Here is a 26,811-nt window from a genome sequence, read left to right as displayed (position 1 = left end):
GTGTCTATGTGTGTGTGTGTGTGTGTGTGTGTATGTGTGTGTGTATGTCTGTGTGTGTGTCAGCCTACAGTATTTGCGCACACAAAAATGCCTGTGTGTATTTTTGCGTGTGTTCGTGCAAATGAATGCATGTATGAGAATATTTCTGTCAACAGCCCGTTGTTACGGTCTGCTTTTTAACTCATCATTTATTCAACAACCCAGTGTGGCACGACAAGGGAACCAGAGCCCAGTAAACCAGGACAGAGATGCTCCATGTGCTGTATTACAGAACAGTAAATGGATGTTCTCTAACTTACCGTCTGTGTGAATGATTCATGCACTTATGCCTTGTACACTGACAGGACATCAGGCGGTGGTGTACATGGCAGCTGTCCACATCTACACCATTACTCTACACTGAGTGGGAGTCGTAAGAAAAGCTAGCATGTCGACCAGAGAGACACAACTGAGGGTGAATCTCAATAGTCAAAAGTGGCTTCCTCTCCTCTCCTGTCCCTTCAGATAAATGCAGATTAAGGGAAGAAGACAAGGAGAGGAAACAAATGTAGACTATTGAGACACACATTGTCTAATGCTACAGTACCTTGCTGGAGGTCTTGGCTAAGACATCCTGCAGCTCCATGATCTTCTGCACCAGCCCATGGAAGTCATTGCAGGTGGGGCAAGCTGAAACACAGGTAAGTCAAGGTAATGTAATGTTGGCATGATAGTTCCATTGTCAATGTCCATGTAACTGTACCGGCAAGCATATTAGGGCTTTCTGTTTTTACTGTAAATGCATGTGTAGCTGGTGCTGCCTTTTGTGGACATCTCATTTTAGATGCAGAGTTTCCAGACTTTTATAGTGGATGTAAAATAATGTACATGTCAGCATGTTAACTTCAAAGTTTCCAGAATTTTATAGGTACTAAATGTAACGGTTCTCTTACTGCGGTTGAGGTCTGGACACTGGGAGATGTAGCCTTGAGACATGACGACCAGCTGAACATCCTGCATTATACCCTGTATAGACAGGGAGGAGGGAGAGAAAGGGAGAGTGAAACAGATAGGGTGAAAGAGATAGAGAGTGAGAGAGAGGTTGAGACAGAATAACAGAGAGAGAAAGGGAGGCGAGAGAGAGAGAGAGAGGTTGACCTCAGATCATATCTATGCAGGATGAGTTAGCCTAGCTAAGCTCCATGAGTGTGTGACGTTAGCTGACAGTTGGAATCACTAGAAGCTGATGAGACAGAGGTTCAGAACCAGCTACCTGACAGTTGGAATCACTAGAAGCTGATGAGACAGAGGTTCAGAACCAGCTACCTGACAGTTGGAATCACTAGAAGCTGATGAGACAGAGGTTCAGAACCAGCTTCCTGACAGTTGGAATCACTAGAAGCTGATGAGACAGAGGTTCAGAACCAGCTACCTGACAGTTGGAATCACTAGAAGCTGATGAGACAGAGGTTCAGAACCAGCTACCTGACAGTTGGAATCACTAGAAGCTGATGAGACAGAGGTTCAGAACCAGCTACCTGACAGTTGGAATCACTAGAAGCTGATGAGACAGAGGTACAGAACCAGCTACCTGGCAGTTGGAATCACTAGAAGCTGATGAGACAGAGGTACAGAACCAGCTACCTGACAGTTGGAATCACTAGAAGCTGATGAGACAGAGGTACAGAACCAGCTACCTGACAGTTGGAATCACTAGAAGCTGATGAGACAGAGGTACAGAACCAGCTACCTGACAGTTGGAATCACTAGAAGCTGATGAGACAGAGGTACAGAACCAGCTACCTGGCAGTTGGAATCACTAGAAGCTGATGAGACAGAGGTACAGAACCAGCTACCTGACAGTTGGAATCACTAGAAGCTGATGAGACAGAGGTACAGAACCAGCTTCCTGACAGTTGGAATCACTAGAAGCTGATGAGACAGAGGTACAGAACCAGCTTCCTGACAGTTGGAATCACTAGAAGCTGATGAGACAGAGGTACAGAACCAGCTACCTGACAGTTGGAATCACTAGAAGCTGATGAGACAGAGGTACAGAACCAGCTACCTGACAGTTGGAATCACTAGAAGCTGATGAGACAGAGGTACAGAACCAGCTACCTGAACCAGCCGTGTGTTCTGGAGATGACGGATCCACTGTGCCGAAACTGACGTGATTAGAAGCTATGTGAGGTTTAAGCTCTGGCACGTCAATTTACACACACACACACACACACACACACACACACACACACACACACACACACACACACACACACACTCACACTCTGAATGTGTTTGACTGTTTAACATCGCAGTCTGTCTAGTATTACCAATGAATACATATCACACCATACTAGAGATGAACACTGGTAGCCGGGATCCCGGGACGGTCCCGGAACCCCTCTTCACATTTCTCTAGCGTATTAACTGGTGTTGAGAACAACGTGGCGGAGGCAGGTGGCAGCATGAGGAGACGAGGAAACAGCCATTGGGCCTAGAAAAAGCGCAGAGACAGTTAAACTCACCTTAGTTATGATCAACTGAATTATGAAAATATTGGAGTAAAGTAGCCAAATGTATCAAATTCTTGCCTATACTGAAACCCCCAAACTCATATCCAACCGTTACACTAATTTAAACCAATGGTCGTGTGTGTTGATTGCAGCGCGGTTTTGATTGGGACAGTGCCATCACGCTGCTTTGAGACAAGCCTGGGGCGTAGCCGCGGAAAGTAGAGGTGCTGCTGCACCCCCTGAAAAACCCTCCCCCGGTCGACAAAACTTAATCATCAATTAGATTTTGACAAATAGGATATATTCTGTCATTATCTATCAAGCTTAGCAACTTTGGTTATTTGACTTTTGTTTGACTGCCGTTACAAGGTTTTATTGATTTGACAACGCTACGGCCTACTCGGGGTGCGCTCTGTGTCCAGATAGCCTAGGCCTACTGCTGAAATGTGCTGAATTCATTGAGGAACATGATAACACTCTGAATATATGAACGGCCTGTTTAAAAATGTACAACAATGTCATTGGCGACTCTATCATTACTGAATATCCGTTTCACTACCTGTGAAATCTGTACATAGTGATGCAGCCAAGCCGGCAAGGTGGCGCAGCGACAATCTCACTTGGGGAGAACCCTGGCATAGTGACCGTATCTTGGTTGTAAACACTTTAAATGGGCACTTCAGATTTTTGCAGTACTTCCAGCGACTCTGGATAAATATGAATTTTTCTCTGAATTGAAACTTCGTAGATTTTTGGGAAAATATGAATCCCTACACCATACCTTGAAGTATCCATGGGCCTGGTTCCTCTGTCCGAGCCAGACAGTGGTCTCAGAGGGAATGTCCATAGACGGAGGCTCTATCACCCTCTCATAGATCCTAGAGCAGAAGGGGAAAACAAGAGGATAGCATACTGTTTATACACAGAACATACTGGAGGATAGCATACTGTTTATACACAGAACATACTGGAGGATAGCATACTGTTTATACACAGAACATACTGGAGGATAGCATGCTGTTTATACACAGAACAGACTGGAGGATAGCATACTGTTTATACACAGAACATACTGGAGGATAGCATACTGTTTATACACAGAACATACTGAAGGATAGCATACTGTTTATACACAGAACATACTGAAGGATAGCATACTGTTTATACACAGAACATACTGGAGGATAGCATGCTGTTTATACACAGAACATACTGGAGGATAGCATGCTGTTTATACACAGAACATACTGGAGGATAGCATACTGTTTATACACAGAACATACTGGAGGATAGCATACTGTTTATACACAGAACATACTGGAGGATAGCATACTGTTTATACACAGAACATACTGGAGGATAGCATACTGTTTATACACAGAACATACTGGAGGATAGCATACTGTTTATACACGGAACATTCTGGAGGATAGCATACTGTTTATACACAGAACATACTGGAGGATAGCATGCTGTTTATACACAGAACATACTGAAGGATAGCATACTGTTTATACACAGAACATACTGGAGGATAGCATACTGTTTATACACAGAACATTCTGGAGGATAGCATACTGTGTATACACAGAACATTCTGGAGGATAGCATACTGTTTATACACAGAACATACTGAAGGATAGCATACTGTTTATACACAGAACATACTGGAGGATAGCATACTGTTTATACACAGAACATACTGGAGGATAGCATACTGTTTATACACAGAACATACTGAAGGATAGCATGCTGTTTATACACAGAACATTCTGGAGGATAGCATACTGTTTATACACAGAACATACTGAAGGATAGCATACTGTTTATACACAGAACATACTGAAGGATAGCATACTGTTTATACACGGAACATACTGGAGGATAGCATACTGTTTATACACAGAACATACTGGAGGATAGCATACTGTTTATACACGGAACATACTGGAGGATAGCATACTGTTTATACACAGAACATACTGGAGGATAGCATACTGTTTATACACGGAACATACTGGAGGATAGCATACTGTTTATACACAGAACATACTGAAGGATAGCATGCTGTTTATACACAGAACATACTGAACATGTAGGCACACATCTAACTATTCCTCATTGAAATAGATAACACAATGTTAGCATGTTACATTCCATTAGGATAAATACTTCCTGCTCTGCTTTAAGAGACACAACAGCAGTCCTACCCGAGGCCGTAGTGCTTCACTCCCAGCTCTGCTCACATTCAGCCTTCCACAATAACACCTGCTTCACAAGATCATCAAGACCTGGATGATTGGTTTATTGGCTGACTCAGGTGTTATAGTGCTGGGTTGGAACAACATCCTGCTCACCCTTGGTCTCCCTTAGGCACTGGTACCCTAAAGGTATTCTCTCTCTCCCTCCATTCACGCCAACCCTTACCTTACTGCTCTCTCTGTATCTCTCTCTCTCCCTCCATACCAACCTCTCGCCCTCCAGTGCCCACACTCACCTGTTACAGTCGACGTGCAGGACCACGTGGGAGACACTGACGGCCACAGACAGCTTGTGCCAGCGGTCGTCTGCCAGGGAGTAGGGGAACACCTCAGTGTGTTCCCGCTGGTCCCTGGTACGGTAGTGGAGACGGATCTCATTACGTTGCCCACTGCTCTCCAACTCCAGATACCTGGATAACAGACACAAAGTAAATACTGAATCTATTAGTATCTGTTAGATTGGCTGATGCCTGAGAAGGTAATTGTTGATGGCTGAGAGGTAATGGCTGATGCCTGAGAGGTGCTGAAACTACTATCTTCCTGTGTTACAACGTGTCATCATTCCGACACAATTTAATTAAATTTTATACCTTTATTTAACTAGGCAAGTCAGTTAAGAACAAATTCTTATTTACAATGACGGCCTACACCAGCCAAACCCGGATGACACTGGGCCAATTGTGCACCGCCATATGGGACTCCCAATCACGGCCGGTTGTGATACAGCCTGGAATTGAACCAGGGGGTCTGTAGTGAGCACTGAGCACTGAGATGCAGTGTCTTAGACCGCTGTGCCACTCGGGAGCCCAATAAAAAGGGGGACTGAAAAGCTGCAGTGAGAAAGCTGCAAACACATTGAACAAATAAATCAACAGTAGTTGCTGTACTCTTAAAACTGCAGGGACTAAAGTTGAAAACACTTCCAAGAAAGAAATCCTCAATTACAGAGGAGTTTACAGAGTAGTGCTGCATTTGTAGATTTCTCTCGAAAGTTAGACTAATGAGGCTGCTGCTGATGGGGCTGACACATACTGTATACTGTCTCTGAGAGGAGAGGGAGGGAGAAGAGAGGGAGGGAGGGAGGAAGGTGGAGGGGGAGAGAGGGAAAGAGAGAGGGGGGAGAGAGCGAGAGGCAGGTAGAGGCAGAGTACTCTATAGAGAATAGCTGAGGCTCCACAGACCATAGCCTAGAGCCCTCCCTCTCTCCCTGCCTGCCTGCAGTCTGCCAGTCTGGCCCTGGGCAAGGAGAAGAGGGGAGGGGAGGGGAGGGGAGGAGAGGAGAGGAGAGGAGAGGAGAGGGAGAGGAGAGGAGGAGAGGAGAGGAGAGGAGAGGGAGAGGAGAGGGAGGGAGAGGAGAGGGAGAGGAGAGGAGAGGAGAGGAGAGGAGACATTGTCCAAGGTGTTCACCCTTAGCTGCCTCCAACAGAGTCACATCAATCAGCAGAGTATTCAGCATTCTGATTAGAACACTCAGCCACAGTATTCACCTTTCTGATTACAACACTCAGCCAGAGTATTCAGCATTCTGATTAGAGCACTCAGCCACAGTATTTACCTTTCTGATTACAACACCCAGCCAGAGTATTCATCTCTCTGATTAGAACACCCAGCCAGAGTATTCATCTCTCTGATTAGAACACTCAGCCAGAGTATTCATCTCTCTGATTAGAACACCCAGCCATTGTATTCATCTCTCTGATTACAACACTCAGCCAGAGTATTCATCTCTCTGATTAGAACACCCAGCCAGAGTATTCATCTCTCTGATTAGATCACCCAGCCAGAGTATTCATCTCTCTGATTAGAACATCCAGCCAGAGTATTCATCTCTCTGATTAGATCACCCAGCCAGAGTATTAATCTCTCTGATTAGAACATCCAGCCAGAGTATTAATCTCTCTGATTAGAACATCCAGCCAGAGTATTCATCTCTCTGATTAGAACACCCAGCCAGAGTATTCATCTCTCTGATTAGAACACCCAGCCAGAGTATTCATCTCTCTGATTAGAACACCCAGCCAGAGTATTCATCTCTCTGATTAGAACACCCAGCCAGAGTATTCATCTCTCTGATTAGAACACCCAGCCAGTCTCCTCTCAACCTGGTCTCTCTCTCTCACCAGACTGATAGAGCTAAAGGTACATCTGCACCGACATCACAATCTCCTAGGTTGGGTGGAAATGGCACCATAGACTCCAAATCTGATAGCACTCGGAGAGTTAGTGTGGGACAGACACACACACACACACACCTAGAGACACAGAGACACACACACACACACACACACACACACACATCATCCTACTATCCTCTCACACACACTACTATCCTCTGCAACTTCCTCATCGCTTGGTTACATACACGATCCTATCACCGCAGCTGCTGTAATCCACATCTTAAGTGTGTGTGTGTGTGTGTGTGTGTGTGTGTGTGTTTGGATGTGAGTTGCATGTGCACTCCCTTATCACTCTGCTTCCTTATGGTTAGTCACATCAAACTAATCCAGCTGCAGCAAGACATTCTACTAGGATTTCATGTGTCTGTCTGTCTGGCTGTCTGTCTGTCTGGCTGTCTGTCTGTCTGACTGTCTGGCTGTCTGGCTGGCTGTCTGGCTGTCTGTCTGGCTGTTTGGCTCTTTGTCTGACTGTCTGGCTGTCTGGCTGTCTGACTCATCCATCTAGAGACTGGACTGAGTAAGGAATTCAAACTTAATTAGAGGTGTGTGTGTGTGTGTGTGTGTGTGTGTGTGTGTGTGTGTGTGTGTGTGTGTTGGCATGTGTGCCTGCGTGTGTGTATGTTGATTAGGCACTGATCTGTGAGATAAAGGAAGATGACAGGTTGACTGTGACCTTAGAGGCCTTGTCATCAATACTGTGTCTGGAGGGAGAAAATGTCACAGGTCTTTCTCCAACACTGTTTACCCTCTGCAGAAAGGACTAGAAGGATGGAGGGACGGAGGGACGGAGGGACGGAGGGACGGATTTATGGAGGGATGGAGGGATGGATGAACGGATAGATTGAAGCCATTACATAAATGATTGGAAGAAAGAGAGAACGATGGAAGGATAGAGGGATAGAAGGGGGATGGATTGAAGCCCACTACAAAAAGGACTGAGGAAAATCAGAAGGATAGAGGGATGGAGTGCTCCAACTGAAGAAAGGACAAGCTGCTTCACTTTGATTTATTTTTCACATTTAAGATTAAAGAAAATGAAAAAAATCCATTTCAAGTCGTCCTTGGAGGTCGTAACAATGAAAACAGGGCTAAATCGTAATCTGACTGGCCGTGATTGTTTGACCTAAAATGGACTGTCTTCAAGACAACAACAGAGCCTAGGCAGTGAAGTGCTAATACTACTGTTCAAATGACCTCATGAAATCCATGCCAAAATCCCACAAAATAAAAACAATAGCAGGCTGAACTTTATACAATGACACTGGGGAAATCTTGACAGATAGTACACAGTGTAAACTGTATAACTAGTTGGTGTATGTTAGCATTGTACTGCCTCTACCCGAGTCCCGGACTTTTTAGGTTAGGCTCTTGCCTCTTTATTACATATGGAGTCCAGTGGTGGCTGGCGGCACTTTAAATGGGGAGGACTGGCTCATAGTAATAGCTGGAACGGAATTAATGGAATGGTATCAAACATCAAACACCGGGTTTTCCATGTGTTTGATACCATTCCATTCACTCCATTCCATCCATTATTATGAGCCATCCTCCCTTCACCAGCCTCCTCTGATGGAGTCCCCCTTCAGCTGTTTTTACTGACTACTGTATAAAACAGCCAGTGTGCTAGCTTAGCATGTAGCGCTGCCTCCCTGAACCAGCCTCTGACTGGGCTTGAACCAGGGTCCTCTATATTGTCTCTGACTGGGCTTGAACCAGGTCCTCTATCTTGTCTCTGACTGGGCTTGAACCAGGGTCCTCTATATTGTCTCTGACTGGGCTTGAACCAGGGTTCTCTATAGTGCCTCTGACAGTGCTTGAACCAGGGTCCTCTATCTTGTCTCTGACTGGGCTTGAACCAGGGCCTCTATCTTGTCTCTGACTGGGCTTGAACCAGAGGCCTCTATCTTGTATCTCACTGGGATTGAACCAGGGTCCTCTATCTTGTCTCTGACTGGGCTTGAACCAGGGTCCTCTACCTTGTCTCTGACTGGGCTTGAACCAGGGTCCTCTATAGTGTCTCTGACTGGGCTTGAACCAGGGTCCTCTACCTTGTCTCACTGGGCTTGAACCAGGGTCCTCTCTTGTCTCTGACTGGGTTTGAATCAGGGTCCTCTATCTTGTCTCTGACTGGGCTTGAACCAGGTTCCTCTATCTTGTCTCTGACTGGGCTTGAATCAGGGTCCTCTATCTTGTCTCTGACTGGGCTTGAACCAGGGTCCTCTATAGTGCCTCTGACTGGGCTTGAACCAGGGTCCTCTATCTTGTCTCTGACTGGGCTTGACCCAGGGTTCTCTATAGTGCCTCTGACTGGGCTTGAACCAGGGTCCTCTACCTTGTCTCTGACTGGGCTTGAACCAGGGTCCTCTATCTTGTCTCTGACTGGGCTTCAACCAGGTCCTCTACCTTGTCTCACTGGGCTTGAACCAGGGTCCTCTCTTGTCTCTGACTGGGTATGAATCAGGGCCTCTATCTTGTCTCTGACTGGGCTTGAACCAGAGGCCTCTATCTTGTCTCTGACTGGGCTTGAACCAGGGTCCTCTATATTGTCTCTGACTGGGCTTGAACCAGGGTTCTCTATAGTGCCTCTGACTGTGCTTGAACCAGGGTCCTCTATCTTGTCTCTGACTGGGCTTGAACCAGGGCCTCTATCTTGTCTCTGACTGGGCTTGAACCAGAGGCCTCTATCTTGTATCTCACTGGGCTTGAACCAGGGTCCTCTATATTGTCTCTGACTGGGCTTGAACCAGGTCCTCTATCTTGTCTCTGACTGGGCTTGAACCAGGGTCCTCTATATTGTCTCTGACTGGGCTTGAACCAGGGTTCTCTATAGTGCCTCTGACTGTGCTTGAACCAGGGTCCTCTATCTTGTCTCTGACTGGGCTTGAACCAGGGCCTCTATCTTGTCTCTGACTGGGCTTGAACCAGAGGCCTCTATCTTGTATCTCACTGGGCTTGAACCAGGGTCCTCTATCTTGTCTCTGACTGGGCTTGAACCAGGGTCCTCTACCTTGTCTCTGACTGGGCTTGAACCAGGGTCCTCTATAGTGTCTCTGACTGGGCTTGAACCAGGGTCCTCTACCTTGTCTCACTGGGCTTGAACCAGGGTCCTCTCTTGTCTCTGACTGGGTTTGAATCAGGGTCCTCTATCTTGTCTCTGACTGGGCTTGAACCAGGTTCCTCTATCTTGTCTCTGACTGGGCTTGAATCAGGGTCCTCTATCTTGTCTCTGACTGGGCTTGAACCAGGGTCCTCTATAGTGCCTCTGACTGGGCTTGAACCAGGGTCCTCTATCTTGTCTCTGACTGGGCTTGACCCAGGGTTCTCTATAGTGCCTCTGACTGGGCTTGAACCAGGGTCCTCTACCTTGTCTCTGACTGGGCTTGAACCAGGGTCCTCTATCTTGTCTCTGACTGGGCTTCAACCAGGTCCTCTACCTTGTCTCACTGGGCTTGAACCAGGTCCTCTACCTTGTCTCACTGGGCTTGAACCAGGGTCGTCTACCTCGCAAACACAAGTGGCCGGTTTGAGCTATAGAAAAGGATCCAATTCGATTGCACCATTGGCGACATTTCAAGCTAGCTGTGGAGTGCGTTTATGGCACGTTCTATCTCCATTACATAACAGCACACAAATGGTTTCTAAGTCCAGATGTGTGTCTTCCTGTGTTCTGCATGGTGTATGGAGAGGACTGTGTCTTCCTGTGTTCTGCATGGTGTATGGAGAGGACTGTGTCTTCCTGTGTTCTGCATGGTGTATGGAGAGGACTGTGTCTTCCTGTGTTCTGCATGGTGTATGGAGAGGACTGTGTCTTCCTGTGTTCTGCATGGTGTACGGAGATGACTGTGTCTTCCTGTGTTCTGCATGGTGTATGGAGAGGACAGTGTCTTCCTGTGTTCTGCATGGTGTATGGAGAGGACTGTCTTCCTGCGTTCTACATGGTGTATGGAGAGGACTGTGTCTTACCTGTGCTCTGCATGGTGTATGGAGAGGACTGTGTCTTACCAGTGCTCTGCAAAGCAAATGGAGAGGACTGTGTCTTACCTGTGTTCTGCATGGTGTATGGAGAGCAATACGCCAGAGTTGAGTCTCTCCTGCTTCAGAGTGGCCAGCACAGTGAACTCTGTCCTGTCTCTCAGCTTCTGGAGCATCGCCTCTGCTACATCCTCCTTCACCCTCACGTTCCTCCACGAGTCTGAGGAGAGAGCGAGAGAGAGAGAGAGAGAGAGAGAGAGAGAGAGAGAGAGAGAGAGAGAGAGAGAGAGAGAGAGAGAGAGAGAGAGAGAGAGAGAGAGAGAGAGACAGACACAGAGACAGAGAGAGAGAGAGAGAGAGATCTGAATCTTAGTGATGTTGGCAACAATGAAACATCAAGCGCTGTAGTTGAAACAGGTGCTAATATTAGAGTAGCTCTATAAATGTAATGGCTGGGGGTACCGGAGGAGAGATTTAGGACACATTGCATTATGTAATACAGGTTATTCAACAACATATGTCTGAGTGTACACTCTAGTCCAGGGGTATTCAACACTTACCCTACGACGTCCGGAGCCTTCTGGTTTTCTGTTCTACCTGATAATTAATTGCACAAACCTGGTGTCCCAGGTCTAAATCAGCCCTGATTAGAGGGGAACAATGAAGAAATGCAGTGGAACTGGCTTTGAGGTCCACAGCTGAGTTTGAGGGCTCTAGAGAACTGTTTCAGATGGTGTGTCTGGACCTGGGACCCATAGGGGACTCATAGACAGGTCAGCTTGGGTCTGGGCTGAAGATTGGTCTGTGGCTGGGAACATGGTTTGGTCTTTTTAGTGGGGCTCCAAAGGAAATCCCCACTGGGCACAGACGTCAATTCTACGTCTAGTTTTGATTCACATTTGGTTGAGTTGTCAACTAATGTGAATTCAATGTCAAATCAACCAAAATTAACCCTGTCATTGGATTTAGGGTTAAAAGTTGGGCAAAGAAAGTTGATGACTTTTTGCAAATCCAATCAGTTTTCCATGTTGATTCAACGTCATCACATTGAATGTTTTGGTTGAAATGAGGTGGAAACAACTTGATTCCATCATCACTCACAGGGACAGAGGAGTTATACTGTATGTTTCTGATGGAGGCTGAAACCATCATCACTCACAGGGACAGAGGAGTTATACTGTAAGTATGTTCCCAGTTTTAGAGCTGTTGCTATGCTTGTTAATTAGTGTGATGTTAAATCATTTCACCTATTTGTTGAATATGGGAACAGACAATAGAGTGCATCTGTTGAGGGCGTGCGTGCACTTGTTGAGTAAGGTCACATGGTTGCTACCCTTTGAGCGGGCGCTCATGTCAATAAACCGTCTATTCAAGATGCTATCCTGTACACTGCCGTGTTCCTTATTCAAGAGGAACGAAACCCTGCTCCCTTTAATACAACACTTATCTTCCAGTTTATCTACAGAGAGAGTGAGAGAAGGGGTTGAAACAACGGCAGCATCCTGATCTCTGGCTGCCTTTGTTCTCCCTCAGCCAAACCTACAGTATCTGTCCATCCTTCCACCCCCCTATCATCTCCTCCATCCTTCCATCCCTCTATCCTCTCCTCCATTCCTCCATCCCTCTCTCCTCTCCTCCATCCTTCCACCCCTCTATCATCTCCTCCATCCTTCCATCCCTCTCTCCTCTCCTCCATCCTTCCACCCCCCTATCCTCTCCTCCATCCTTCCACCCCCCTATCATCTCCTCCATCCTTCCACCCCTCTATCCTCTCCTCCATCCCTCCATCCCCCCATCCTCTCCTCCATCCTTCCACCCCCTATCATCTCCTCCATCCTTCCACCCCTCTATCTCTATCCTCTCCTCCATCCCTCCATCCCCCCATCCTCTCCTCCATCCTTCCACCCCCCCATCCTCTCCTCCATCCTTCCACCCCTCTATCCTCTCCTCCATCCCTCCATCCCCCCATCCTCTCCTCCATCCTTCCACCCCTCTATCCTCTCCTCTATCCCTCCATCCCCCCAGCCTCTCCTCAGACGTCTACGCTCCTTTAATGGAACCATCAATAAGAGATGAAGGGAGTGTGTGTGTGTGTGTGGGGGGGGGCATAAATACACCATCTACAGCTAGTGAGAATAGCTTTAACATAACTGGGGAGAAAACAATGTTGTCTATATGTCCCATAGATACAGTATATACTACCATAGATACAGTATATACTACCATAGATACAGTATATACTACCATAGATACAGTACCATAGATACAGTATGTACTACCATAGATACAGTGTATACTGCCATAGATACAGTATATACTACCATAGATATAGTATGTACTACCATAGATACAGTATATACTACCATAGATACAGTACCATAGATACAGTATGTACTACCATAGATACAGTGTATACTGCCATAGATACAGTATATACTACCATAGATATAGTATGTACTACCATAGATACAGTACCATAGATACAGTATATACTACCATAGATACAGTATGTAATACCATAGATACAGTATATACTACCATAGATACAGTACCATAGATATAGTATGTACTACCATAGATACAGTACATACTACCATAGATACATTATATACTACCATAGATACAGTACCATAGATACAGTATGTACTGCCATAGATACAGTATGTACTACCATAGATACAGTATATTCTACCACAGATACAGTATGTACTACCATAGATACAGTATATACTACCATATATACAGTACCATGGATACAGTATATACTACCATAGATACAGTATATACTACCATATATATAGTATATACTACCATAGATACAGTATGTACTACCATAGATACAGTATATACTACCATAGATACAGTACCATAGATACAGTATATACTACCATAGATACAGTATATACTACCATAGATACAGTATGTACTACCATAGATACAGTATGTACTACCATAGATACAGTATGTACTACCATAGATACAGTTTGTACTACCATAGATACAGTATATACTACCATAGATACAGTATGTATTACCATAGATACAGTATATACTACCATAGATGCAGTACCATAGATACAGTATATACTACCATAGATACAGTATATACTTCCATAGATACAGTATATACTACCATAGATACAGTATATACTACCATAGATACAGTATTATTACCATAGATACAGTATATACTACCATAGATGCAGTACCATAGATACAGTATATACTACCATAGATACAGTATATACTACCATAGATACAGTATGTATTACCATAGATACAGTATATACTACCATAGATGCAGTACCAGTACGTGGTCTTGTAGCTCAGCGGTAGAGCACGGCCTTGTAACGCCAAGGTAGTGGGTTCGATCCCACCACCCATACACAAAAAATGTATGCACGCATGACTGTAAGTCGCTTTGGATAAAGCGTCTGCTAAATGGCATATTATTATTATTATTATTACCATAGATACAGTATATACTACCATAGATACAGTATATACTACCATAGATACAGTATATACTACCATATATACAGTATATACTACCATAGATACAGTATATACTACCATAGGTACAGTATATACTACCATAGATACAGTATGTACTACCATATATACAGTATATACTACCATAGATACAGTACCATAGATACAGTATATACTACCATAGATACAGTATATACTACCATATATACAGTATATACTACCATAGATACAGTACCATAGATACAGTATATACTACCATAGATACAGTATATACTACCATAGATACAGTATATACTACCATAGATACAGTATATACTACCATAGATACAGTATATACTACCATAGATACAGTATGTACTACCATAGATACAGTATATACTACCATAGATACAGTATATACTACCATAGATACAGTATATACTACCATAGATACAGTATATACTACCATAGATACAGTATGTACTACCATAGATACAGTATATACTACCATATTTACAGTATATACTACCATAGATACAGTATATACTACCATAGATACAGTATATACTACCATAGATACAGTACCATAGATACAGTATATACTACCATAGATACAGTATATACTACCATAGATACAGTATATACTACCATAGATACAGTATATACTACCATAGATACAGTATATACTACCATAGATACAGTATATACTACCATAGATACAGTATGTACTACCATAGATACAGTATATACTACCATAGATACAGTATATACTACCATAGATACAGTATATACTACCATAGATACAGTACCATAGATACAGTATGTACTACCATAGATACAGTGTATACTGCCATAGATACAGTACCATAGATACAGTATGTATTACCATAGATACAGTATATACTACCATAGATGCAGTACCATAGATACAGTATATACTACCATAGATACAGTATATACTACCATATATACAGTATATACTACCATATATACAGTATATACTACCATAGATACAGTATATACTACCATAGGTACAGTATATACTACCATAGATACAGTATGTACTACCATATATACAGTATATACTACCATAGATACAGTACCATAGATACAGTATATACTACCATAGATACAGTATATACTACCATATATACAGTATATACTACCATAGATACAGTACCATAGATACAGTATATACTACCATAGATACAGTATATACTACCATAGATACAGTATATACTACCATAGATAGAGTATATACTATAGTTGGTTATACCTGGAGTACTTCTCCTGTCTTATCCAGTGTCCTGTGTGAATTTAAGTATGCTCTCTCTAATTCTCTCGTTCTCTCTTTCTCTCTGAGAACCTGAGCCCTAGGACCATACGTCAGGACTACCGGGCATGATGACACCTTGCTGTCCCCAGTCCGCCTGGCCTTGCTGCTATTCCAGTTTCAACTGTTCTGCCTGCGGTTACGAAACCCCTACCTGTCCCAGACCTGCTGTTTTCAACTCTTAATGATCGGCTATGAAAAGCCAACTTAGAGACCTGAGCACCTAGGACCATACGTCGGGACTACCGGCCGTGGTGACTCCTTGCTGTCCCCAGTCCGCCTGGCCTTGCTGCTATTCCAGTTTCAACTGTTCTGCCTGCGGTTATGGAACCCCTACCTGTCCCAGACCTGCTGTTTTCAACTCTTAATGATCGGCTATGAAAAGCCAACTGAGATTTATTCCTGATTATTATTTGACCATGCTTGTCACTTATGAACATTTTTGAACATCTTGGCATGGTTCTGTTATAATCTTCACCCGGCACAGCCAGAAGAGGACTGGCCACCCCTCATAGCCTGGTTCCTCTCTAGGTTTCTTCCTAGGTTTTCGCCTTTCTAGGGAGTTTTTTCTAGCCACCGTGCTTCTACACCTGCATTACTAGCTGTTTGGGGTTTTAGGCTGGGTTTCTGTACAGCACTTCGAGATATTAGCTGATGTAAGAAGGGCTATATAAAATAAAATTGATTGATTGATACTACCATAGATACAGTATATACTACCATAGATACAGTATGTACTACCATAGATACAGTATATACTACCATAGATACAGTATATACTACCATAGATACAGTATATACTACCATAGATACAGTATATACTACCATAGATACAGTATGTACTACCATAGATACAGTATATACTACCATATTTACAGTATATACTACCATAGATACAGTATATACTACCATAGATACAGTATATACTACCATAGATACAGTACCATAGATACAGTATATACTACCATAGATACAGTATATACTACCATAGATACAGTATATACTACCATAGATACAGTATATACTACCATAGATACAGTATATACTACCATAGATACAGTATATACTACCATAGATACAGTATGTACTACCATAGATACAGTATATACTACCATAGATACAGTATATACTACCATAGATACAGTATATACTACCATAGATACAGTACCATAGATACAGTATGTACTACCATAGATACAGTGTATACTGCCATAGATACAGTACCATAGATACAGTATGTACTACCATAGATACAGTGTATACTGCCATAGATACAGTATATACTACCATAGATACAGTATATACTACCATAGATACAGTATATACTACCATAGATACAGTATGTATTACCATAGATACAGTATATACTACCATAGATGCAGTACCATAGATACAGTATATACTACCATAGATACAGTATATACTACCATAGATACAGTATATACTACCATATATACAGTATATACTACCATAGATACAGTATATACTACCATAGGTACAGTATATACTACCATAGATACAGTATGTACTACCATATATACAGTATATACTACCATAGATACAGTACCATAGATACAGTATATACTACCATAGATACAGTATATACTACCATATATACAGTATATACTACCATAGATACAGTACCATAGATACAGTATATACTACCATAGATACAGTATATACTGCCATAGATACAGTATATACTACCATAGATACAGTATATACTACCATAGATACAGTATATACTACCATAGATACAGTATATACTACCATAGATACAGTATATACTACCATAGATACAGTATATACTACCATAGATACAGTATATACTACCATAGATACAGTATATACTACCATAGATACAGTATGTACTACCATAGATACAGTATATACTACCATATTTACAGTATATACTACCATAGATACAGTATATACTACCATAGATACAGTATATACTACCATAGATACAGTACCATAGATACAGTATATACTACCATAGATACAGTATATACTACCATAGATACAGTATATACTACCATAGATACAGTATATACTACCATAGATACAGTATATACTACCATAGATACAGTATATACTACCATAGATACAGTATATACTACCATAGATACAGTATGTACTACCATAGATACAGTATATACTACCATAGATACAGTATATACTACCATAGATACAGTATATACTTCCATAGATACAGTATATACTACCATAGATACAGTATATACTACCATAGATACAGTATTATTACCATAGATACAGTATATACTACCATAGATGCAGTACCATAGATACAGTATATACTACCATAGATACAGTATATACTACCATAGATACAGTATGTATTACCATAGATACAGTATATACTACCATAGATGCAGTACCATAGATACAGTATATACTACCATAGATACAGTATATACTACCATAGATACAGTATATACTACCATAGATACAGTATATACTACCATAGATACAGTATATACTACCATAGGTACAGTATATACTACCATAGATACAGTATGTACTACCATAGATACAGTATATACTACCATATTTACAGTATATACTACCATAGATACAGTATATACTACCATAGATACAGTATATACTACCATAGATACAGTACCATAGATACAGTATATACTACCATATATACAGTATATACTACCATAGATACAGTATATACTACCATAGATACAGTATATACTACCATAGATACAGTATATACTACCATAGATACAGTATATACTACCATAGATACAGTATATACTACCATAGATACAGTATATACTACCATAGATACAGTATGTACTACCATAGATACAGTATATACTACCATAGATACAGTATATACTACCATAGATACAGTATATACTACCATAGATACATTATATACTACCATAGATACAGTACCATAGATACAGTATATACTACCATAGATACAGTATATACTACCATAGATACAGTATATACTACCATAGATACAGTATATACTACCATAGATACAGTATGTACTACCATAGATACAGTATATACTACCATAGATACAGTATATACTACCATAGATACAGTATATACTACCATAGATACAGTATATACTACCATAAATACAGTATGTACTACCATAGATACAGTATATACTACCATAGATACAGTATATACTACCATAGATACAGTACCATAGATACAGTATATACTACCATAGATACAGTATATACTACCATAGATACAGTATATACTACCATAGATACAGTATATACTACCATAGATACAGTATATACTACCATAGATACAGTATATACTACCATAGATACAGTATGTACTATCACTTTAAGAAACATGTGACCAAGGAGTTTAGTACTGGGGGACATGAAACTACAGTTGATTACGATACTGTCATTTGTTTTAAACTCAACTGTAAAATACTCAACTGTGTAACACATAGCTGATGAGGACATTTTAGATGATTGTAGTGGTCGGGGGGAGGTTGCTGTTCTCAACAGCAGTACACAGTGGGCTAACATGTAACCATTCTGATTGAGGAACAACAGACATTCTCTCTCTCTGTCTCCCTCCCTCCATCTATCATCAGAAACAAGACAGAAAGAACAGAGAGAGAAAGAAAATCCTCAGGCTCCCTGTCTATAACAATATCTGTTCAACAGCCAGCTGTCTGTCCTTAATTGACAAGTGTCCAAATGGAGTGGTTGGGTGGTGATGTCGTGAGGACCATTATCTCACAACACTGACACTTAACACTCTCTAACATACAGTAGTAATAGACGCAATGGGGGCTCTTTCCCAAAATAATTCAAGGCATTCAATATTTCAATAAACAACAACACAGAAGATAATGCAATTCAACAAATTAGAAATTACGAGGTGGGATACTGACTCAAGCGGAATAAATGTGGATTAGTCGATTGAAAATAAACAGCAGGTCTAGACCTTCAAATGTACATCTCACACTATGTAGAAATCTGCAAAACAGTAAGACTTAACTATGACCAGCTTTCACCAGAACAGGGAAATTGAATGTGTGTCCATTTTACAGTTGTAATATCTTAATTTGATCACTCTGTTGTCGCAGAGAATTTTCCTGTGCAGCAGAAAATGCAAATTGTAGTATATTCAAGGATTAAAAAGGCTTCTAAAGTTTGTAATTTCCACTTTAAAATGTCATACTTGATTTATCCTAACAAAAAATGGAATAACCCCTACAAAAATGTATATTACATTTACATTTTAGTCATTTAGCAGACGCTCTTATCCAGAGCGACTTACAGGAGCAATTAGGGTTAAGTGCCTTGCTCAAGGGCACATCGACAGATTTTTCACCTAGTCGGCTTGGGGATTAGAACCAGCGACCTTTCGGTTACTGGCACAACGCTCTTACCCACTAAGCCACCTGCCGCCACCATATTGTTTATGAACAAGATCATAATTCACATTTCCTGTTGCTGCAGGATTATTTTCATGCTTTTTGAGAAACTGGTCAAATTAAGATAGAACATCTGTATGTTTCTCATGAATGGTTGAAATGGTTTAACGCCTAGTCAGAGGGTTCAGAGACATGGAGATTACTACTAATCTTCCCCATACTGCCTCTGGTGGGGGTAAATAACACTGGTGTGAACACACACACACACAAAGGTACAGTGTACACTCTCTCATACACACATCCCCTGAATGTGTCCTGGGTTACAGTTAGTGTTGTAGTGATATAGATCAATACAGTATGTACAGAGACGAGATAAGAAGCTCCAAACACAGCCTCAGTCAGCCTGTCTGGTGCCTCAGAGGGACTGGCTTCATTTCAGGGCTTTCCAGGTCTCTCTCTCTCTCTCTCTCTCTCTCTCTCTCTCTCTCTCTCTCTCTCTCTCTCTCTCTCTCTCCCTCTCTCTCTCTCTCTCTCTCTCTCTCTCTCTCTCTCTCTCCCTGTCTCTCTCTCTCTCTCTCTCTCTCTCTCTCTCTCTCTCTCTCTCTCTCTCTCTCTCTCTCTCTCTCTCTCTCTCTCTCTCTCTGTCTCTCTCTCTCTCTCTTTCAGGGCTTCTCCTGTTCCTGCTGCCTGGCCCTCTGTCAGACACTCTGTCTCTGCTGTATTGAACCACAGCCTGGTGACACACATATACAAATAAACACACACACACACACACACACACTCACACTGGTGCCAGCCTGCCTCCATCATCACAATACTAGTTAGTTATCTCCCTGAGCAAGCATAACACCATAAATAAACCACAGCATCAACCCTGGACACAGAGAAAGATCACATTTAGATGATCAATGAGAAGGAAATGCTGCCTTGTGCTTTTATCAAGTTTGGGGTGTAAAAGTTTGACCATTAAAGTCATTACATGATATATCATTAAAGTTAAAGATACAGGTACATGCCATGGATTTTGTCACAGGAACCGAACGTGTGTGTGTGTTTGTGTGTGTGTGTGTGTGTGTGTGTGTGTATGTGTGTGCCTATTTAAATCAGTTGAATGATACATGACACGTAGCCATTACACAGGGAACAAGTGTCTCAACTCCAAATAGCGTTGAATTAAAGCAGGGGAGTGAACACTGCAGGTTTCTACAGCCTGGCAGAGAGACAGAGGTAGCGAGATAGAGAGAGATAGAGAGAGAGAGAGAGAGAGAGAGAGAGAGAGAGAGAGAGAGAGAGAGAGAGAGAGAGAGAGAGAGAGAGAGAGAGAGAGAGAGAGAGAGAGAGAGAGAGAGAGAGAGAGAGAGAGAGAGAGAGAGAGAGAGAGAGAGAGAGAGAGAGAGAGAGAGAGAGAGAGAGAGAGAGAGAGAGAGAGAGAGAGAGAGAGAGAGAGAGAGAGAGAGAGAGAGAGAGAGAGAGAGAGAGACAGAGAGAGAGAGAGAGAGAGAGAGAGAGAGAGAGACAGAGAGAGAGAGAGAGAGAGAGAGAGAGAGAGAGAGAGAGAGAGAGACAGAGAGAGAGAGAGAGAGAGAGAGAGAGAGAGAGGGAGAGAGAGACAGAGAGAGAGAGAGAGAGAGAGAGAGAGAGAGAGAGAGCCTTTGGCCTAAAGAGCAGGAATCTGGACTTCACCAAAGAAATCGGAAATACAGACATTGTCATCCTACAAGAAACATGGTATAGAGGAGACGGACCCACTGGTTGCCCTCTAGGTTACAGAGAGCTGGTAGTCCCATCCACCAAACTACTAGGTGTGAAACAGGGAAGGGACTCAGGGGGTATGCTAATTTGGTATAGAGCAGACCTAACTCACTCTATTAAATTAATCAAAACAGGAACATTTTACATTTGGTTAGAAATTCAAAAGGAAATTATCTCAACTGAGAAAAATGTCCTCCTGTGTGCTACCTATATCCCCCCACTAAAATCCGCATACTTTAATGAAGACAGTTTCTCCATCCTGGAGGGGGAAATCAATCATTTCCAGACCCAGGGACATGTACTAGTCTGTGGTGACCTAAATGCCAGAACGGGACAAGAACCTGACACCCTCAGCACACAGGGGGACAAACACCTACCTGGAGGTGACAGCATTCCCTCCCCCATATGCCCCCCTAGGCACAACTACGACAACATAACCAACAAAAATGGGTCACGACTCCTGCAGCTCTGTCGCACACTGGGTGTGTACATAGTCAATGGTAGGCTTCGAGGGGACTCCTATGGTAGGTACACCTATAGCTCATCTCTTGGCAGTAGTACTGTAGACTACTTTATCACTGACCTCAACCCAGAGTCTCTCAGAGCGTTCACAGTCAGCCCACTGACACCCCTATCAGACCACAGCAAAATCACAGTCTACTTGAACAGAGCAATACTCAATCATGAGGCATCAAAGCCAAAAGAACTGAATAATATTAAGAAATGCTATAGATGGAAGGAAAGTAGTGTTGAAACCTACCAAAAACAATTAGGAAACAACAAATTCAATCCATTCTAGACAACTTCCTGGACAAAAGCGTTCCACTGTAATAGTGAAGGTTTAAACTTGGCAGTAGAAAACCTAAACAGTATATTTGACCTCTCAGCTTCCCTATCAAATCTAAAAATCTCTAACAGAAAACCAAAGAAAAGTAATAACAGTGATAAATGGTTTGATGAAGAATGCAAAAACCTAAGAAAGAAATTGAGAAACCTATCCAACCAAAAACATAGAGACCCAGAAAACCTGAGCCTACGCCTATGGTGAATCACTAAAACAATACAGAAATACACTATGGAAAAAGAAGGAACAGCATGTCAGAAATCAGCTCAATGTAATTGAAGAATCCATAGACTCTAACTACTTCTGGGAAAATTGGAAAACACTAAACAAACAACAACACGAAGAGCTATCTATCCAAAACGGAGATGTATGGGTAAACCACTTCTCCAATCTTTTTGGCCCTATAACAGAGAACAAACAGCAAAAACAATATACATGATCAAATGCAAATCTTAGAATCAACTATTAAAGACTACCAGAACCCACTGGATTCTCCAATTACCTTGAATGAACTACAGGACAAAATACAAACCCTCCAACCCAAAAAGTCCTGTGGTGTTGATGGTATCCTCAATGAAATTATAAAATATACAGACCACAAATTTCAATTAGCTATACTTAAACTCTTTAAAATCATCCTTAGCTCTGGCATCTTCCCCAATATTTGGAACCAAGGACTGATCACCCCAATCCACAAAAGTGGAGACAAATTTGACCCCAATAACTACCGTGGGATATGCGTCAACAGCAACCTTGGGAAAATCCTCTGCATTGTCATTAACAGCAGACTAGTTCATTTCCTCAGTGAAAACAATGTACTGAGCAAATGTCAAATTGACTTTTTACCAAATTACCGTACGACAGACCACGTATTCACCCTTCACTTTCCACAGGGCCGTGGGGTGAGACAGGGATGCAGTTTAAGCCCCACCCTCTTCAACATATATATCAACGAATTGGCGAGGGCATTAGAACAGTCAGCAGCACCCGGCCTCACCCTACTAGAATCTGAAGTCAAATGTCTTCTGTTTGCTGACAATCTGGTGCTTCTGTCACCAACCAAGGAGGGCCTACAGCAGCACCTAGATCTTCTGCACAGATTCTGTCAGACCTGGGCCCTGACAGTAAATCTCAGTAAGACAAAAATAATGGTGTTCCAAAAAAGGTCGAGTTGCCAGGACCACAAATATAAATTCCATCTAGACACCGTTGCCCTAGAGCACACAAAAAAATATATACATACCTCGGCCTAAACATCAGCGCCACAGGTTACTTCCACAAAGCTGTGAACGATCTGAGAGACAAGGCAAGAAGGGCCTTCTATGCCATCAAAAGGAACATAAAATTTGACCTACCAATTAAGATCTGGCTAAAAATACTTGAATCAGTTATAGAACCCATTGCCCTTTATGGTTCTGAGGTCTGGGGTCCGCTCACCAACCAAGAATTCACAAAATGGGACAAACACCAAATTGAGACTCTGCATGCAGAATTCTGCAAAAACATCCTCAGTGTACAACGTAAAACACCAAATAATGCATGCAGAGCAGAATTAGGCCAATACCCGCTAATTATCAAAATCCATAAAAGAGCCGTTAAATTCTATAACCACTTAAAAGGAAGCGATTCCCAAACCTTCCATAACAAAGCCATCACCTACAGAGAGATGAACTTGGAGAAGAGTCCCCTAAGTAAGCTTGTCCTGGGGCTCTGTTCACAAACACAAACAGACCCCACACAGCCCCAGGACAACAACAACAACAACACAACTAGACCCAACCAAATCATGAGAAAACAACAAGAGAATTACTTGACACATTGGAAAGAACAAACAAAAAAACAGAGCAAACTAGAATGCTATTTGGCCCTAAACAGAGAGTACACAGTGGCAGAATACCTGACCACTGTGACTGACCCAAACTTAAGGAAAGCTTTGACTATGTACAGACTCAGTGAGCATAGCCTTGCTATTGAGAAAGGCCGCCGTAGGCAGACCTGGCTCTCAAGAGAAGACAGGCTATGTGCACACTGCCCACAAAATGAGGTGGAAACTGAGCTGCACTTCCTAACCTCCTGCCAAATGTATGACCATATTAGAGACACATATTTCCCTCAGATTACAGCGATCCACAAAGAATTCGAAAACAAACCCAATTTTGATAAACTCCCTTATCTACTGGGTGAAAAACCACAGTGTGCCATCACAGCTGCAAGATTTGTGACCTGTTGCCACAAGAAAAGGGGCAACCAGTGAAGAACAAACACCATTGTAAATACAACCCATATTTATGTTTATTTATTTTCCCATTTGTACTTTAACTATTTGCACATTGTTACAACACTGTATATATACATAATTTGACATTTGAAATGTCTTTATTCTTTTGAAACTTCTGAGTGTAATGTTTACTGTTAATATTTATTGTTTATTTCACTTTTGTTTACTCTCTACTTCACTTGCTTTGGCAATGTTAACACACGTTTCCCATGCCAATAAAGCCCTTAAATTGAATTGAATTGAATTGAATTGAGAGAGAGAGAGAGAGAGAGAGAGAGAGAGAGAGAGAGAGAGAGAGAGAGAGAGAGAGAGAGAGAGAGAGAGAGAGAGAGAGAGAGAGAGAGAGAGAGAGAGAGAGAGAGAGAGAGAGAGAGAGAGAGAGAGAGAGAGAGAGAGAGAGAGAGAGAGAGAGAGAACTGAGAAGATAGGATGACTCGTTTTTACAAAATGTCAACCTGTTTCAATCTCAAGTGGTCAGATTAAACCAGATCATTCTTGTTCTGATGGGACATCTGATCTAAGTTCTGGATCTAAGAACGGCAGGCGGGACGCCTTGTCCCGGGATGTTCTCCAAGACGGAGGAGAGTGGGTCCAAGACCGAGACAATCCCTCCCCGGAACTGCGTCGTGGGAGCAGTTATGTGGAAGATTGAGGAGGAGGTGCTGGCGCCCTTCGGACTCAGCCCGGTCCCGTAACGGTCCACCCGGTCGGTTGTTTGTGCCTGAGTCGGTTCGTCCTGCTGTCCTCAAATGGTCCCACGCCAGCAAGATGGCTTGTCACCCTGGCGTGGCTCGGACAATGGCGTTTCTTCGCAGACGTTTTTGGTGGCCTGCCATGGCCGAGATACACGGGGTTTTGTTGCTGCCTGTCCAGTGTGTGCGCAGAATAAGAGTACCAATCGACCCAGCTCTGGACTACTTCACCCCCTTCCTATTCCCCGGCGACCATGGTCGCATCTGGCCCTGGACTTCGTCACGGGGTTGCCCGCTTCTGAGGGGAACACGGTCGTTCTGACTATCGTGGACAGATTCAGCAAGTTCGCCCACTTTGTGCCAATTGCCAAGCTTCCCTCTGCCTCGGAGACGTCCGAGATCCTGGTTAGGAGGTTTTCAGGGTCCACGGTTTGCCCAGTGATATCGTTTCCGACCGTGGCCCTCAGTTTACCTCTGCTGTCTGGAAGTCCTTCTGTTTGGCCATTGGAGCTACTGTCAGTCTCACATCTGGTTTTCACCCCCCAATCCAATGGTCAGGCGGAGAGAGCCAACCAGAAGATGGAATCAACGCTACGCTGTCTGGTCTCTTCCAACCCCACCTCCTGGGTCTCTCAGTTGCCTTGGGTTGAGTATGCCCACAATACTCTTCCCTACATCTGCCACTGGGATGTCTCCTTCCAGTGCCTGTATGGCTACCAACCTCCCCTGTTTCCTTCTCTCAGGAGAAGGAGCTCTCAGTGCCTTCTGTTCAGGCCCATATTCGGGCGTTGCCACCGGACCTGGCATCGGGCCAGAAAGGCACTCCTTAGAGTTTCGGACCGGTATCAGCTCCCAGGCGAATCGTCGCGGGATTCCCCGCTCCCACCTATACCATCGGAGATAGGGTTTGGTTGGCCACACGGGATCTTCCCGTTACGGACTGAGTCTAGGAAGTTGTGACCGAAGTTCATTGGTCCGTTTGTGGTGGAGAAGGTGATCAATCCAGTGGCAGTTCGACCTCAAACTACCGAGGACGCTCAGAGTCCATCCCACCTTTCATGTCTCCTGCCTCAAGCCTGTCTTCCTCAGTCCTCTGTTGCCTCCTCCGCCTCCTCCTCCTCCTCCTCGGATGATCGG

At 42.9% G+C, this 26,811-nt stretch overlaps 1 protein-coding gene across 1 annotated transcript in view; it reads right to left on the bottom strand.

The window, feature by feature from the left end:
* LOC121557234 (protein kinase C-binding protein NELL2) overlaps nt 1-26,811 on the bottom strand; it is a 121,538-nt gene that overhangs the window by 84,543 nt on the left and 10,184 nt on the right. The window contains 5 exon segments of the mRNA XM_045216191.1: nt 587-669; nt 933-1,005; nt 3,277-3,373; nt 4,993-5,166; nt 10,975-11,125. Coding sequence (XP_045072126.1) covers nt 587-669; nt 933-1,005; nt 3,277-3,373; nt 4,993-5,166; nt 10,975-11,125 — 578 coding nt within the window.

The sequence above is a fragment of the Coregonus clupeaformis genome, unplaced genomic scaffold (assembly GCF_020615455.1).
Source record: "Coregonus clupeaformis isolate EN_2021a unplaced genomic scaffold, ASM2061545v1 scaf0633, whole genome shotgun sequence".
Lineage (NCBI taxonomy): Eukaryota > Metazoa > Chordata > Actinopteri > Salmoniformes > Salmonidae > Coregonus > Coregonus clupeaformis.
Note: the sequence above shows the minus strand (reverse complement) of the source record. Positions and strands in the feature narration are given on the sequence as shown.